Source organism: Pelobates fuscus, chromosome 9, assembly GCF_036172605.1.
Source record: "Pelobates fuscus isolate aPelFus1 chromosome 9, aPelFus1.pri, whole genome shotgun sequence".
Classification (NCBI taxonomy): Eukaryota; Metazoa; Chordata; class Amphibia; order Anura; family Pelobatidae; genus Pelobates; species Pelobates fuscus.
Genome location: NC_086325.1, coordinates 9310052 through 9328234, shown reverse-complemented (window position 1 = coordinate 9328234; position 18183 = coordinate 9310052). Strand labels below are relative to the sequence as shown.

The 18183-nt window shown below is 43.5% G+C and overlaps 1 protein-coding gene across 3 annotated transcripts; it reads right to left on the bottom strand.

Annotated features, from left to right (window-relative positions):
• Window positions 1-10916: 10916 nt before the first annotated feature.
• Window positions 10917-17969, bottom strand: SERTAD1 (SERTA domain containing 1). 3 transcript variants are annotated; one of them, XM_063433202.1, is made up of 2 exons: window positions 17818-17969; window positions 10917-12654 (listed from the first exon to the last, which is right to left on the bottom strand). In XM_063433202.1, exon 2 carries the CDS (start codon window positions 12648-12650, stop codon window positions 11901-11903), a length of 750 nt encoding a protein of 249 aa, XP_063289272.1. In that variant the 5' UTR covers window positions 12651-12654; window positions 17818-17969; the 3' UTR covers window positions 10917-11900. The 3 variants fall into 3 exon arrangements, with proteins under 3 accessions (XP_063289272.1, XP_063289270.1, XP_063289273.1); XM_063433200.1 differs by lacking the exon at window positions 17818-17969 and adding an exon at window positions 14463-14685; XM_063433203.1 differs by lacking the exon at window positions 17818-17969 and adding an exon at window positions 13998-14222.
• Between the last annotated feature and the right edge of the window lie 214 nt (window positions 17970-18183).

Genomic DNA, 18183 nt, shown 5'->3' with positions numbered 1-18183 from the left:
TGTTTCATCCTCGTCCTAAACTCGTACTGGCCAGAGGCCCTTAGTGAGTAAGGTTTGTTTCGTCGGGCGTTAGGTATTGGTGTGGCGTGTAGCCCGGTGGGCAAGTCAGTGAGCAACAACAAATAATAACATTTCAAATGAACATATTAAACAAGTATTTTAAACATGCATTTCCAGTCATAACTACCAGAGAAAAGTCCCGCCCCCCCATTCCTCGGAATTGGTCTCGACCTTCCCATGCAGTTCTACGGTTATAAGTTCCCATACGGTCCCTTATTCTGTGTGGGGGTTAGGATATTATTTGACTCTCTTGGTGTGAGTGGGAGGGGGTACCCTATCTGCAACATTAGTGGATGTCGGGGGTGGGTTCAGAATCTAAGTTTTACGTTCCCTAGTACCTTGTACCTATCCCTTGGTTGAGGTAGGTCCTAAGTTCGTCCTCCACCCTCTAGTTTCAGTGCTGAGTTATCTTCCCTGTTGCTGTCTAGGAGGGGGGTCGTGCCCTAGGTGAACTGCACCAGCATCGGTCTCCGCCACTGCTCCCCCACCGGTTCCTTACAGGGCGGCATTCACCTCCGCGGTACAGTCCAGCCAGGAAATGCCCCCCTCGCCCCTCCGCTAGGGGGGTTCTCAAAGTTCAACCTGGGTCGTGCGTCTGGCCTAGGGAGTATTGGTGATGGGCCGGTTAGAGTTTGCTCGGATGTGAGCTGCCTGTCTCTCAGGGAGTTGTTCCTGTGGCGGAATCCCAGGTTGCACCATGGCATTTATGTATGCCAATGTTGCTGGTGACAGGTCGGGGTACAGTTGCAGGGGTGTGCCATTCAACAGGACCCGGTCTGTGTCTCGGGCCTGTCTCAGGATGTCCTCCTTTAATTGGTAGCTTGCTAGGCAGCAGATTGTGTCTCTGGGAGGGGACTCCGGGGGACCCCTGGGTCTCAGGGCCCTATGTGCCCGCACAAATTCGATGTGTGTGGTTTCAGGCCGTCCGAGGAGCCTGTTAAACAGCCCCATGAGCGTTGCGCGGATCGGAGTGTTCTGATCCAAGTCTTCCGGAATCCCCCGTACCCGGATATTTTGTCGGCGCCCCCTATTGTCCAGGTCTTCGAGGTGCAGGGCCATCTGGCGTAGTTGTGCCTCATGTACCTGTAGGGTAGTTGTAGTGGCATTCTGTGTGGCAGACAGATGGTCGCTGTCCGCTTCCAGCTGGGATACTTTTTGGTGCAGGCCCTGTAGTTCTTCTCGGAGGGAATGGAGCTCTGCTGTGATGGAGTTTCGGAGCTCAGAGTTCGCCTCCTTGAGGTCTGCCTTGGTGGGTAGTGCCCGGATTAGGGTCACCCAGTCCGGTGTGTTCTCCGGGTGGGGGATGATGTTAGGGGATTCTGTGCAGGGCTCTGTGTTCGGGGAGTGAGGGCGCGAGGCTCACAAGGTCCCGGAATCCGTCGAGGCCTGTGAAACCAGGTCCGCCGGGGTTTTCAGGTATTTATGCAATGTGGACGCCGGGGTGCCCTTGGATGTGTCTGCGGGCTTACCAGCATGCGATGAGCGTTGTGTTTTGCCCATTTTGTAATTGTAGGGAGTGGATGGACGAGGATTCGTGATAAGCCTGCGGGGAGCTCTCAGGTTAAGCTGCCATGTCTCTCGGCCTCCAAGCCACGCCCCCGTATATTTTATTTATATAGTGCTAACAGGTGTACTCAGCACTTTACAGGTTACATTACAGTAGAGGGAGGTGCAGTAAGTGCAGTAGGTATACAGTGTATGTATATTTTATTTATATAGCGCTAACAGGTGTACTCAGCACTTTACAGGTTACATTACAGTAGAGGGAGGTGCAGTAAGTGCAGTATGTATACAGTGTATGTATATTTTATTTATTTAGCGCTAACAGGTGTACTCAGCACTTTACAGGTTACATTACAGTAGAGGGAGGTACAGTAAGTGCAGTAGTTATACAGTATACGTATATTTTATTTATATAGCGCTAACAGGTGTACTCGTCACTTTACAGGTTACATTACAGTAGAGGGAGGTACAGTAAGTGCAGTCGGTATACAGTGTATGTATATTATATTTATATAGCGCTAACAGGTGTACTCAGCACTTTACAGGTTACATTACAGTAGAGGGAGGTACAGTAAGTGCAGTAGGTATACAGTGTATGTATATTTTATTTATATAGCACTAACAGGTGTACTCAGCACTTTACAGGTTACATTACAGTAGAGGTAGGTACAGTAAGTGCAGTAGGTATACAGTGTGTGTATATTTTATTTATATAGCACTAACATGTGTACTCAGCACTTTACAGGTTACATTACAGTAGAGGGAGGTGCAGTAAGTGCAGTAGGTATACAGTGTATGTATATTATATTTATATAGCGCCAACAGGTGTACTCAGCACTTTACAGGTAACATTACAGTAGAGGGAGGTACAGTAAGTGCAGTAGGTATACAGTGTATGTATATTATATTTATATAGCGCCAACAGGTGTACTCAGCACTTTACAGGTTACATTACAGTAGGGGGAGGTACAGTAAGTACAGTAGGTATACAGTGTATGTATATTTTATTTATATAGTGCTAACAGGTGTACGCAGCACTTTACATGTTACATTACAGTAGAGGGAGGTACAGTAAGTGCAGTAGGTATACAGTGTATGTATATTATATTTATATAGCGCTAACAGGTGTACTCAGCACTTTACAGGTTACATTACAGTAGAGGGAGGTACAGTAAGTGCAGTAGGTATACAGTGTATGTATATTTTATTTATATAGCGCTAACAGGTGTACTCAGCACGTTACAGGTTACATTACATTAGCGGGAGGTACAGTAAGTGCAGTAGGTATACAGTGTATGTATATTTTATTTATATAGCGCCAACAGGTGTACTCAGCACTTTACAGGTTACATTACAGTAGGGGGAGGTACAGTAAGTACAGTAGGTATACAGTGTATGTATATTTTATTTATATAGCGCTAACAGGTGTACTTAGCACTTTACAGGTTACATTACAGTAGAGCGAGGTACAGTAAGTGCAGTAGGTATACAGTGTATGTATATTATATTTATATAGTGCTAACAGGTGTACTCAGCACTTTACAGGTTACATTACAGTAGGTATACAGTGTATGTATATTTTATTTATATAGTGCTAACAGGTGTTCTCAGCACTTTACAGGTTACATTACAGTAGGTATACAGTGTATGTATATTATATTTATATAGCGCTAACAGGTGTACTCAGCACTTTACAGGTTACATTACAGTAGGTATACAGTGTATGTATATTTTATTTATATAGCGCTAACAGGTGTACTCAGCACTTTACAGGTTACATTACAGTAGGAGGTACAGTAAGTGCAGTAGGTATACAGTGTATGTATATTTTATTTATATAGCGCTAACAGGTGTACTCAGCACTTTACAGGTTACATTACAGTAGGAGGTACAGTAAGTGCAGTAGGTATACAGTGTATGTATATTATATTTATATAGCGCTAACAGGTGTACTCAGCACTTTACAGGTTACATTACAGTAGGTATACAGTGTATGTATATTATATTTATATAGCGCTAACAGGTGTACTCAGCACTTTACAGGTTACATTACAGTAGGAGGTACAGTAAGTGCAGTGTATGTATATATTTATTTTTTTATATTTTGTATATTAATATTTTAAAATATTTAAAAGAAAAAGAATGATCACTTCCCTTTCAGTTTTGCCCCATTAATGGTATATCTGAGCAGTTGGGTTATAATGACATGAATCACATTTATACAAACATTTTCAATAGTTTTGGCCCATACACTTTGTGAAGAATAAAAAAAAGGTAAATATCCCAAACAATTATATTTTGATTTGAATCCTCTGGGTTAAGATAATGCCGGAAATGGCTGTTTTACTAAACACATGGTTTGATAATAGTGACACAGACATTAATAAACAAGCATAATACAGAATTACGCCTGGTATTGTACGTGGAATCGTGGTTACGATGAGTGCATAGTTCGATTCTGTGTACGGAGAAGAATTTGTCTCCAACAAACGTGAGTATAAAAAGCGAATGAAGCGTAAGAATGAGATCAGGGCCAAGCAGAGGATCCATGGAGAGGGATTGAAGAATTCAAAGCACGTCTGTGTGTGTCCTGCCAGTGTCAGACCAGGCCGGGACCACGCCTTGAGTAGGCTCTGTGAACCATAAAAGGACTTGCTGTGACATCCTGAACGAGACCAGGGTGGGGGTGTCTTTCTCCTACACATTTCACAAGCAGAGACAGGAAGCAGCCTTTAAATGATTCGCTTTTTTTCACCCAGTCCCTCTTCACTTCGTTCTCTGGGGACTTTTGTCGCTGCTTTTAAATGAAATGATATTTTATATTTTATTTTTTGCCTAAGGGATTTTTTTTTTTTTTTTTTTTTTAATATACTTTGTATTTTAATCCTGTCATTTATTTTAGTAAAACGTTTGTTACATTTTACCTTTGAGGAGATACCATTAATGCAGATATTATTATTTATTATTATTGGTATTTATATAGCGCCAACTAATTCTGCAATGCTTTACAATATTACGATGGGAGGGGAGGGGGTGGGGGTGGGGGGTTTATGGTCATTTATGATGACATGGTTCCCTACCTAGAAGCCTTTGTTTTTGTAGCTGTCCTCTAATATTAACCCCTTAAGGACCAAACTTCTGGAATAAAAGGGAATCATGACATGTCACACAAGGGCTAAGAGCTACTTCGAACAAAACAAACTGTGAAAATGCTGGTATAAATTGGAATAACCCTTCCTAGCCTGCGCCGTCTCCCATCATTCCAACTGAAGAAAAAAAAAAACCTGCTAAAACTTACCTCCATTCCAGCGCCGATTGTCCTCCGCTGACATCACTCCCACTTTCGGGGAGGACTAGGGTGTCCCAGAGTGACGCGGCCGTGCAGCCATTGTCTGCCTGACGCTGGTATGCTGTGCATACTGGCACCATACACCAGCTTTGCACAGAACTGATGTTACCCAGCCCAGAACTTATTTTACACCTCCGGCAGCAGAGGGGTTAACCTCCGTATGTGCAGCATTTCACAGCGAAACTCTGAACATAGACTCCCGGCACCATGATATCGCTTGCTTTGATGCTCATTTTGATTTTCTTAAAAGACCACTATAGTGCCAGGAATACAGGGGAGGAGAGAGGTACACTCACAATCCAGAGAGACCCAAAACACAGATATCAGAAAGACTGGCCTGGGCATAACAATAAAATACCTCCACCAACACTGCATTAAAGGGACACTCCCGGCACCCAGACCACTTCTGTCCATTGGAGGGGTCTGGGTGCCAACTCCCACTACCCTTAACCCTGCAAGTGTAATTATTGCAGTTTTCATAAGCTGCAATATTTACTTTGCAGGATTAAGTCCTTCTCTAGTGGCTGTCTACTAGATAGCCACTAGAGGAGACTTCCGTGTTCATAGAACACTAACAGTGGTTTAAAACGACGCTGGATGTCCTCACACTATGTGAGGACCTCCAGCGTCAACCAAATCCCCATAGGAAAGCATTGAAAGCATTATACAATGCTTACCTACGGGGAGGTCTAATGCATTAGGTCTCCCCCGCCGGCTGAGGAGCGTAGGCGGAGCCTGACCCAGCACCGAGGGACATCGGCGCTGGACTCCGGTAAGTTGCTGAAGGGGTTTTAGCCCCTTCAGCAACTTGGGATGGGAGGGAGAAGGGCACTAGGGGTCCTGCAGTGGCAGGAAAACTAATATGTTTTCCTGGCTCTGGAGACTCCTTTTAAATGCAAAGGAATGCACACTAAGCTCATTCTTTAAACTAGGGTCTAAGGACAACTACCGAACTAGACCGACCGATAACCCTGATTCTATGGAACTGTTTTGGGCAGGAGCCTCGTGTGCGGTCGGTCAAATTAAGACTTCCAGGAAATTCCTGAACCCCTGAACCGATCTGGGTGATTTTTGAATATGTTGGTCACCCAGATCGGGTCAATCAGTGGCCAGATTAAAGGTATTCCAACTTGAACTCCCAGAACTATGTGTGGCAAACCTAGCCACTTCAGATTATATGGCTGTGACTTTAAAGGTTGTCCGGAACACTGCTGCACTATTACGTTCAAATGTATTCTGCTTACTGTGTGGAAATGTATGCGTGTCTGTATAACCTATAGCATTCGTATGCTGGCAGCCGAAAGCCGCTAGCATTCACATGGTTGTTTCACGAACAGCAACTTTACCGGCTGTTCGTGAAACGAACCAAGTACCGAACCAGAGCCCACACACAGAGGGTCGTGTGGCTCCAATTAACGGATTGCAACATTGTTGCAATCGGTAGTTAAGTGCTTTCCTGTGGGCGGCGTTCGACTACCGACCACGCGGCGGGCGGCCATCTTGGATCCTTTGTTAGCCCAGCTGTGTTTGGTCGTCGAGCGCCTGGAACTAAAACCGGCTACTCGACGACACGAACACCGCTGGACTTCCAGGCCATTCGGGAGCTCCGGTCTTTTAGTGTTGGGTTCCCCAATCGGTGTTCGGTACTTTTAGGTGAATGCAATATAAAGTATGTTTTCGTGTGCCGTTCGGTTATTTAAGCTGGGATCTGAGCGGTACTCGCACGAAGTATGCGCTCAGACCCCAGCTATCTACCGAACGGTCATTCATTTAATCACACGAATAAAGTAAAAGTTATAGATTTTTATGTTAAAAGCCGGTTCTGCTGTACGGAGGGATAATTCACTTAACAGGATATTCTAGTGGGAGTATCCCTCTCGTCCAGCAGTGCAAGGTGGGAGAAATGTTCTGTAATTTAAGTTTCCTATGCAGTCCACTCCTGTGATGTGACTCAGGAAACCCCTTGCATGGGGAATTGCATAAATACTGGAGCTTGTGAATAAAGACCTCAGTTGACTCCCAGAACTGAGTTTCGTCCGGTTACTGGGGGATTTGGGATATTGCCTTACTTTCCAGCGCTTTACTTTGGATTACTTTCTTAACCAGCGGAGATATTGGGATTTCATATTGCAGCTCCGCTACACTATGTGTCGTCTGGTTACCGGGAGGGCAAAGGGCTATTCTTTAAATCACTGTTCCAGTGTGAAGGAGTCAATGGGGAAAGTCCTTGTAAGGACTAGTGCTCCCAGGACTGAGTGTCGTCCAGTGACTGGGGGTGGATAGAGCGAACTCCCCATTTGGCTCCAGGAGGGAGCGGTTCCAGGACCCCAGTCAATCTACGGCAACTGTGGGTAAAAGTGCTGCAGTTTGTCCCCTGTTCCAGCTAGGAAGCGGTCCTTGGCAGAGGTACCCAGCCAGGGTACAGGGAGCTCCGTTACACTACACCAGTCCTCAAGTACCCCCTACTAGTCCAGGGTTTAGGACTAGTCCAGTAGAAAGAAAAAAACAAAAAACACTTAAGACACAACAGGGTGATCTCTAAATCCTGGACGGGTAGGGGTACTTGAGGACTGGGGTTGGAACTGATGTACTTATGGATTTACTGATGTAAAAGGTAGGGAGTAAGCATGTTGTGTGTACTAAACAGCGATTTGAGATAGCGATAGTGAACTGAAAACAATTTTATTTAGCTCAATATAAAACCAGCAAAGTACTTTGAAAATGTTTAATGCTAAATATTGGGATTAACCACAAAGTCTCAGATGACAGCCATGTGTGAAGGGGCATGATTTAATGACAGCAGCAGTGGGGAGGAGGAGAAACGGTATTGTAAGAATTATCCAATACAAAGATAGTATGCTTCTCATTACGGCACTTAAACGAACACTCCAACTCCTCCAAGTTATGTCCCTTGCTGAAATGCTCAATGTGTGAAGAGTGGGTCCACTTGTTTGCATTTTACAAAGAGTGCACATTTAGATTGTAAGCTCACAGGCCGGGCCTTCTACCCTTCATATAGGTCTGTTTTTATTGTGTTTGTCCTTTTCCCAATTGTACAGCGCTGCAGAATTTGTTGGCACTTTATAAATGCCAGTAATAAAGAAATTAACCTGGTTACACCCCTTCGCTGTCATTTAGACAGCCTGTCCGGTTACTTCCTGGTTTAACTCAGTGGAACTAAACCCCAGAGCATCTGCCTAGCAAAGACATAGAAGCATAGAATGTGACAGCAGATAAGAACCATTCGGCCCATCTAGTCTGCCCAATTTTCTAAATACTTTCATTAGTCCCTGGCCTTATCTTATAGTTAGGATAGCCTTATGCCTATCCCATGCATGCTTAAACTCCCTCACTGTGGTAACCTCTACCACTTCAGCTGGAAGGCTATTCCATGCATCCACTACCCTCTCAGTAAAGTAATACTTCTTGATATTATTTATAAACCATTGCCCCTCTAATTTGACTGTCCTCTGGTTGTGGTAGTTTTTCTTCTTTTAAATATAGTCTCCCCCTTTACTGTTTTGATTCCCTGTATGTATTTAAATGTTTCTATCATATCCCCCCTGTCTCGTCTTTCCTCCAAGCTATACATGTTAAGATCCTTTAACCTTTCCTGGTAAGTTTTATCCTGCAATCCATGAACCAGTCTAGTAGCCCTTCTCTGAACTCTCTCTAAGGTATCAATATCCTTCTGAAGATAGGGTCTCCAGTACTGTGTACAGTACTCCAAGTGAGGTCTCACCAGTGTTCTGTACAATGGCATGAGCACTTCTCATTGTGCTGCTTTGGGAAGTCTGTGATTGGATACACACAGAAAGTCTGGGCTGGGCTAGAAGGTGAGGGCTTGTTAAGGCTGCAGACAAAAAAAAAATAAAAGTCACTTTTCCTTGTCACAAGGATAGGTGCAACCTGGAATTATTGAAAGTATCCTAAGCTGTGTGGAACGTAGCAAAGACTTGTATATAAGGATCTCGATCAGAACAAAACAAATACCACAATAATATTAATTACCGTGAGACTAGCCTTATAAGGCTACTCCTAAACTTAACCACCAATTGAACCATTTAGGAAGTATATCAGAATCAGCTCTATGCTTTAAATTGCAAAAAGGACTATTGACCAAGACTATTTTTTAGCAATATTGTCGACAAAATTAATGCTGTTGATATACTCCCAGATATATTGGTGAAAAAGTCTAGTATTCGCTCAACGGTGAGAGGGCTAAACAGATCTCTATAAATTAGGCGTTACAATGTTCCTGATTGAGATTAAAAGTATCAATGTGCCCTAGTGAGGGGGTTACGCAGGCAGTTCCATCATACTTAAGGTGTTTAAAAGATTCCTTACGAAGTGATCGGAGGAACATGATAGGTATATAAAGAAAGAGCCTCTCTCAATCTAGCTAGATGGGTTAAGGAGGGAAGAGATAAGATCATGTTTAAACTTGCAAAAAAAAAAAAAACTAAACTAATGTGCTCATACCAAAGTAATCAAGAGCCAGAGAAACCAGACGCGTGTTTCGGTGCAGCCTCATGTGCACCTTCGCCAGGGGCCCCTGATTAATTTTGGAACACAATTGCAAAAAAAAAATCAAAGTCCTTTTTGCAATTTTAAGCATAGAGCTTACATACTTCCTAAATGGTTCAATTGGTGGTTAAGTTTAGGAGTAGCCTTATAAGGCAAGTCTCACAGTAATTAATATTATTGTGGTATTTGATTTATTCTGATGAAGATCCTCTCCAGTCCGATTTAGGAGTCTCGGCTACGTTCCACACAGCTTGGGATACTTTCAATAATTCCAGGTTGCACCTATTCTTGTGACAAGGAAAAGTGCCTAATTTCCCTAATTTTATAATTCGGGTGAGGCCCACAGACACCCTTGTAGTATCCAACTGGTGTACACGGTCCAGGTAATTTGTGGATCCCGGTCCCTGCATTAGTGCGTGGTTTTGTTAAAACCAAAAAAAAAAACCAAAAAAACGCATTTCTCATTGCTGTATTGACATGATAATCATTTTGAATTCCCTGGTGACTTCCCAACAGTTTATAAAAGGGCAGTGCACATGTCTGAATTAGCACATAGTCAGCCAAAAAGCAATGAGAAACTTTTGAATGTTCGATTTTAACAATAAATTGCATTGGAACATTTAAAATTCAATTCACGTAGGAATGAAAGTGGAGGTGCGAGCAGACACTGCACTGAATGTGCATGTAAAGCAACACTTATTTGTATTCATTCATTATTAAACATACCACATTCTAGTGATTAAATTGGAAACTTTTTTCTTAATGCTCTGAAACCAGAGCGCGCATCCAGCTGGAGAAAAGTGCGCACACAGCGCGACAGATCTGCTGGGAGACTATAGTCAATGGAACTTGTTTTCACTAGCTACGTTTCAGCCGTCCACCATTATTGTGTTAGGAATGTAAAGCTACTAATTCGTGATCCTAAACTAATATTTCCCATATAAAAATGGACAGCCAAGATTAATGCTAATAGTCACCCCCGCCCAAACTTTTTTTTTTTCCCCAAAAAAAATAATACAAATAGAGAATAGCATCCAGTTACAAAAATCCATTTTATTCCAATCATAAATATTCACAAAAAAGAGAAAAGAAAAATATAGGGAAAGGAAAATTTCAGAATTACAGCACAAACAGAAAACAATTCAATCAATAAATATAATCCCAGATTCGAAGTGAACATTTAAGATATGAATGAAAAACGGATTTCTCTGAAAGTCCTGGAGATTCCTCGTGGAATATCTAACAGATCGATACTGAGATAAAACGTTTTAAAATAAATTAAAAGACAGGGGTTTTTTTTTTTTTACAGGGGGATTGCCTGAGTTGGCTGTATTGTTAGCCATGTATGTCACTTTGCAGTGGCTATCAAACAAAACACAGAGGGGGGGGGGGGCGACACAAAACAAAACCAATTAAAATAAATAAAAATTCTCACTGCTACAGTATTAAATCTGAAAACTCTTCGGGGGTTTTATTAAATCAAACAGTGAGCTCCGGAGAGGAGGTAACCATGTGCAAAACGTATGCCAAACGTTGGGAAGTGCCATTTTTATTTATATTGGCCCTTGTTTTGTGAATTCACCATAATTCACGGTACACAGAGTTCATTTTCTTTTTTGGCAAAGGAGAAGTTAACTTTTGAAGTGTCACATAAAGCAAGCGATTTCATGCATTTCCACAGTCTGTTACACCCGTGGCACTGTCCTGGGATTTGGACATTTTAGGTTAAAACTAGCCTAAAGTTGGAACAAAGGCACGCTGAAGAGTTTGTAGAAACCAGGTTAACAAACCCTCAGACTATTTTCTCATAAAACATGCAAATCCCTGGTTATTCCAACGTAGTTGCCATTTAGTGAATACACCCCAATAGTTTCAAACAGATTTAAAAAAAAAAAAAAAAAATTCAATAAATAGCCTGAGTCAGGACAGTTTACAGGTTCAGGTAACAAAAACTGAACATTTAAGGTGGTTTCAAAATTGTAAGCTTACATTTTTTTAATTTAAAAAATATAGACATTTTTATATATTTCTTTATGTACAATGTATGTGGGGCAAACTGCCCCAATGGCTTCCATTATTTTTAATACAATATTATTCAGAGGAAAAATATTCCTTAGGAAGATTTTATTTTTTGAAGTGATTTTATATAAAACCAATCTCTACTTCCATGGGAGGCCCTGATTTTCAGTATTATACTGGAAACGAGATGCTACGACAATGCCTAGACCAGGAAGTTTTGACGATAAAAATCTTTGCCTATTAGTATTAAGAAGTTTTGCTTTCAGGTTCCCAAATTAATTTTCTTCATGACTTGCTCTCGTCAGGTTGAGAAAATATCTTCGCCGAGATAACAGTTCACCTGCTCAAAATAAATTAATGAGAAGCACATTTATACACACACACACAAATAGTGTCTTGTTGCAAGATACTTCATATGTCCTGAGAGACTGTGCAGGGGGTATTAGCAGTTCTGGGAACCTACCAGAACATCCATGAGATAATCCAACTCACTAAGTTCTAGCATAGCACCATGTTCATCTGCTAAAGAGGTGTCCTCTGAATTATCAACATTAGAAAATGCCTTAAAGTTTAAGAGGTTTGTACTTGACCAAGGGTCGCTATCATACATGGAAGTGTCAATGTCTTCAAAGATGTCCTCCAGGTTGTCCCCGAGCAGGTACGTAGAAGAACTGAGGAAGTTAGATGAAGGTATCAGTTTCCCAGAATCTTCTCGGCTCCCGTCCCTGGAGTCCTTTAGGGAACAAAGCTGATCATCTATTTGAGGAAGTGGTGAGCTAGTAAAATTCTGAAAATTGTTTGAGTCCTCTAGTATGGTGGTAATGGAAGAATATAGAGAGGAATCCATTAAGGAAAACAAGGCATCTTCTCCTGTACCATCTGAAGCTGGCTTCTTGCCTTCAGTACCAAACACCTGGACATGATCCTTCTTGCTGGTGTCATCACAAGGCATGGGTTCTGTGTGCATGTTGTCTTGTAGACGTCGTAAGGTGTTAGCCACCAATACAAGATGTCTCAGGTTGGGTTCTACGTGATGAAGACTGCGGTGGAGCTTGACTAAAGAGATGTTCATCAAACAGTGGGACTGCACTGCTGGCAGGGAGCTTTGATTTGAGCCCACCATGACGTCAGGGCTGCATCTCACCTCTCCTTCCACCTCCGAGTATTTCCTCTTGGTCCCCTTGGCCAACATTGGTCTAGAAAGCAAAAAAAATGTAGATTAAGACACTTCAGACGCATTGAGTTGCAAAATCCATCAATCATATCACACTTTTGATGACCTTTTACTTTGAATATATCTACATCCTGGTCATATACACATGTAACTCCCATTGTGAATGTTGTCTAGCCCAGGATGATATGAAGGGTCTGCCTCCTTCCCATCAATTTACTAAACAGCATCTCTTCCCTGATTGGTCACGGATCCATATTAATACTTGTGGTGTGCCCCAGAAGCATTACTTTGTGCGTTTCACCACAAATAATGGTGCGATGAGGTCAAAAACACAGAGCGACCTACACTTTTAATGCATTTTGAGAAGAAACATACAAGACCCTTGTAGTGAGTATGATGTGCATTAAAATTACGCAGCTAGAATGGCACCTTTAAAATAGGCTCCTGTTGCGTAAGTAACCTCGCCACCGGTTCTTTAAGGGGCCTGCTTGCCAGCCTCTTGCTTCAGGACTATGGCCCATGTGTTAGACTTTGGTTCAGGACTATGACTAGGCTTAGTTTGTGCCTTTTATACTGTATGGGTCAGTATTTGGTGCTTGCTGAACGGATCGGACTAATGCTGTTCGAACTGCCAAACGGACCGACCACCCAGAACAATTGTGTGCTGCTTATTAACCCCATTGACCTCATTAACCGCAACGTTCTAAGTGGTTAGCTGGGTGGCAGTCATTGGTATGTGTGAACACGTGGCGACGGCCATCTTTAGCCGCGAATACATACAGGGGTGTTTGCGCCGTCAAGTGTATGATTATAGTTCCATGCACTCGACGACCAAACACCGTTGGGACTTCCATCCCTACGTATGTTTGGCTGGATTCGTATGGGAAGAGCGGCGTTCGGTGGGAGCAAGCTCCCAAACTAGAGATATAGACAACCTACCCACGAACCACTACGTTCTGTATTCTGACTATTTCGTATTCCCGAAAGAGACCAACTCCACAGCCTGAATTCATGGAACTCTTTTGGGCAGAGGCCTCATGTGCGGTCGGTCAAAACAAGAATTCCATGGAAATCCTGAACCGATCTTGGTGATTTTTTTTAGATATGTTGGTCCCCCAGAACAGGGCTATCAGGAGATATGTCTATAATGGGGTTTGCATGGGTTTTAGGAGTACTTCTGGGGTATTTTTCTGCCTGGAGATAATTGAGTTAGTACAGTCCATGACTCAATTATCTCCTAGGCACAGGAGAGGGATTGTCTCATTATGTATAGGAGTGTCTACTGTGGTTTACTCCCAGGTCCACAGGGGAGTGCCCCTTGCATATGAGGCAAGTTGTGGCACCAATAAACGAGTTCCTGCTTACCCTCAACATAACCACTAAGGAAGCTGCGATTGGCGGAGGCACCCAGCCGGGGTGCCAGGCGGTCCATCACAGTTTCAATTTCAGTGACTGCTATGGAGTGCCAAGACAGCATTATTCAAAACTGTGCCTTTTTAAATCTCAGCTCTAGGTTCAGAGGGGATTGTGGTAACAAGATAAGGACAATTCCCATATTGGTTAATTTTTGCTGAGAGTGACAGGAGTTGAAGAAACAAAAATAAAAAAATAAATCACAAAAACATCCACTTTAAAAAAATATATTTTTTTTAGGGGAATGTTGCCATCCCTGATTCTAAGGACACGTATTCTGAATGATTACAGAGGGTGTACCAACACTGTACTGATACAGAATTCATTAAAGAGAACGTGGGCGAGCTGCTCAACTATAAGCCGGTTCTGAAGTGCTGTATTTTAGAATAGGGATAAATCACTCTCTCCCTTACTTACATATCTACATAAAGACGGTTACAGATCTTTCCCATCACATGGCGGCAGTACAAAATACACGCATGTCCTGTTAGAACAGGTAAATCACTTGGATCCCCAATACACGTTTAAGGAGAACTCAGTATATAGCCTTACCTGGCTATCACTAGGGGGGGGAACCCCCAGAATATAGCATTACCTGGCTATCGCTATCATTATGATGGGTACCCCTAGTATATAGCATTAGCCAGCCATCACTATAGGGGGGTACCCCAGTATAAAGTATTAGCAAGCTATCACTAAAAGGCTGTACCCCCAATACAGCCTTTTAGTGATAGACAGCTATCACTATAGGGTTGTACCCCCAGTATAAAGCATTAGTCAGCTATCACTATAGGGTTGTACCCCCAGTATAAAGCATTAGCCAGCTTTCACTATAGAGGTGTACCCCAGTATATAGCATTACCCCCAGTACAGCACTACCCAGCAGTATATTGCATTACTATGGAGCTATCACTATAGGGGGGGGGGGGAACCCCCAGTATATAGCATTACTATGGGGAGGGGGCACAATATATAGCACTACTATTATGGGGGGGGCGCAGTATATAGCACTACTATTATGGGGGGGCGCAGTATATAGCATTACTATTATGGGGGGGCACAGTATACAGCATTACTATGCTGCTATCAGTTATTGGGGGCAGTATACAGTATTACTATGCTGCTATCAGTTATTGGGGGCAGTATACAGTATTACTATGCTGCTATCAGTTATTGGGGGCAGTATACAGTATTACTATGCTGCTATCAGTTATTGGGGGCAGTATACAGTATTACTATGCTGCTATCAGTTATTGGGGGGACAGTATACAGTATTACTATGCTGCTATCAGTTATGGGGGGCAGTATACAGTATTACTATGCTGCTATCAGTTATGGGTGACAGTATACAGTATTACTATGCTGCCATCAGTTATTGGGTGACAGTATACAGTATTACTATGCTGCTATCAGTTATTGGGGACAGTATTACTATGCTGCTATCAGTTATTGGGGACAGTATTACTATGCTGCTATCAGTTATTGGGGGACAGTATACAATATTACTATGCTGTTATCCCGGTATTGGGGGGCAGTATACAATATTACTATGCTGTTATCCCAGTATTGGGGGACAGTATACAATATTACTATGCTGTTATCCCGGTATTGGGGGACAGTATACAATATTACTATGCTGTTATCCCGGTATTGGGGGACAGTATACAATATTACTATGCTGTTATCCCGGTATTGGGGGACAGTATACAGTAATACTATGCTGCTATCAGTTATTGGGGGGACAGTATACAGTATTACTATGCTGCTATCAGTTATTGGGGGACAGTATACAGTATTACTATGCTGCTATCAGTTATTGGGGGACAGTATACAGTATTACTATGCTGCTATCAGTTATGGGTGACAGTATACAGTATTACTATGCTGCCATCAGTTATTGGGTGACAGTATACAGTATTACTATGCTGCTATCAGTTATTGGGGACAGTATTACTATGCTGCTATCAGTTATTGGGGACAGTATTACTATGCTGCTATCAGTTATTGGGGGACAGTATACAATATTACTATGCTGTTATCCCGGTATTGGGGGGCAGTATACAATATTACTATGCTGTTATCCCAGTATTGGGGGACAGTATACAATATTACTATGCTGTTATCCCGGTATTGGGGGACAGTATACAATATTACTATGCTGTTATCCCGGTATTGGGGGACAGTATACAATATTACTATGCTGTTATCCCGGTATTGGGGGACAGTATACAGTAATACTATGCTGCTATCAGTTATTGGGGGGACAGTATACAGTATTACTATGCTGCTATCAGTTATTGGGGGACAGTATACAGTATTACTATGCTGCTATCAGTTATTGGGGGACAGTATACAGTATTACTATGCTGCTATCAGTTATTGGGGGACAGTATACAGTATTACTATGCTGCTATCAGTTATTGGGGGACAGTATACAGTATTACTATGCTGCTATCAGTTATTGGGGACAGTATACAGTATTACTATGCTGTTATCCCGGTATTGGGGACAGTATACAGTATTACTATGCTGTTATCCCGGTATTGGGGACAGTATACAGTATTACTATGCTGTTATCCCGGTATTGGGGGGCAGTATACAGTGTTACTATGCTGCTATCCCGGTATTGGGGGGGCAGTATACAGTGTTACAATGCTGCTATCCCGGTATTGGGGGACAGTATACAGTATTACTATGCTGTTATCCCGGTATTGGGGGGCAGTATACAGTATTACTATGCTGCTATCCCGGTATTGGGAGACAGTATACAGTATTACTATGCTGCTATCCCGGTATTGGGGGGGCAGTATACAGTGTTACAATGCTGCTATCCCGGTATTGGGGGGACAGTATACAGCATTACTATGCTGCTATCCCGGTATTGGGGGGACAGTATACAGCATTACTATGCTGCTATCCCGGTATTGGGGGGCAGTATACAGCATTACTATGCTGCTATCCCGGTATTGGGGGGCAGTATACAGCATTACTATGCTGCTGTTAGGGGGGGTCGGTTATTTCAGCCCCAACCCCCCGTTATTCGGGTATTGGGGGGGGGGAGTATGCGGTATTACTATGATGCTATCCCGGTATTGGGGGGACAGTATACAGTGTTACAATGCTGCTATCCCGGTATTGGGGGGCAGTATACAGCATTACTATGCTGCTATCCCGGTATTGGGGGGACAGTATACAGTATTACTATGCTGTTATCCCGGTATTGGGGGGACAGTATACAGCATTACTATGCTGCTATCCCGGTATTGGGGGGACAGTATACAGTGTTACTATGCTGCTGTTAGGGGGGGTCGGTTATTTCAGCCCCAGCCCCCCGTTATCCCGGTATTGGGGGCAGTATACGGTATTACTATGCTGCTATCAGTATACAGTATTACTATGCTGCTATCCCGGTATTGGGGGGACAGTATACAGCATTACTATGCTGCTATCCCGGTATTGGGGGGACAGTATACAGCATTACTATGCTGCTGTTAGGGGGGGGTCGGTTATTTCAGCCCCAGCCCCCCGTTATCCCGGTATCGGGGGCAGTATGCGGTATTACTATGCTGCTATCAGTATACAGTATTAATATGCTGCTGTTATGGGGGGCGGTTATTTCACCCCCAGACCCTTGTTATCCCGGTATCGGGGGTCCAGGATCCCCCCAGCGGCCGTTGCCCTATACCCGCTCTGGCTCCGTCCCTTTCCCCCTCACACAGCGGGAAGCCGCTCACAGAGTCCGCCATTACCCTCCCTCCTCCTACGCACATACCTGCCCCGCCGTTCAGCAGCCAATCAGAGAACACCTCGCCGCATCCAGCAGCCAATCAGAGAACACCTCGCCGCATCCAGCAGCCAATCAGAGAGCAGCATCCCACCCCCACAGGAGAGACCCAGCAGCACAGCCGCTCCGGCAGAGAGACAGATGGGGAATGCTAAGCCGTTCAGTGTGCCCGAGCCTCACTGCGCTCTGACCACGCCCACCCACACGCCGATTGGGTAGGGCTAGCCAGCATTGACCAATAAAGGAGGCGAGGCGTGGTTTGAATGCTGCTCTTCCCTCCTCCCCGTGCGTGACTAGGCAGGCGTGGGTTGGCAGGAGGGGGCTAGGGGTGATTCACGGGTGACGTCACGAGAG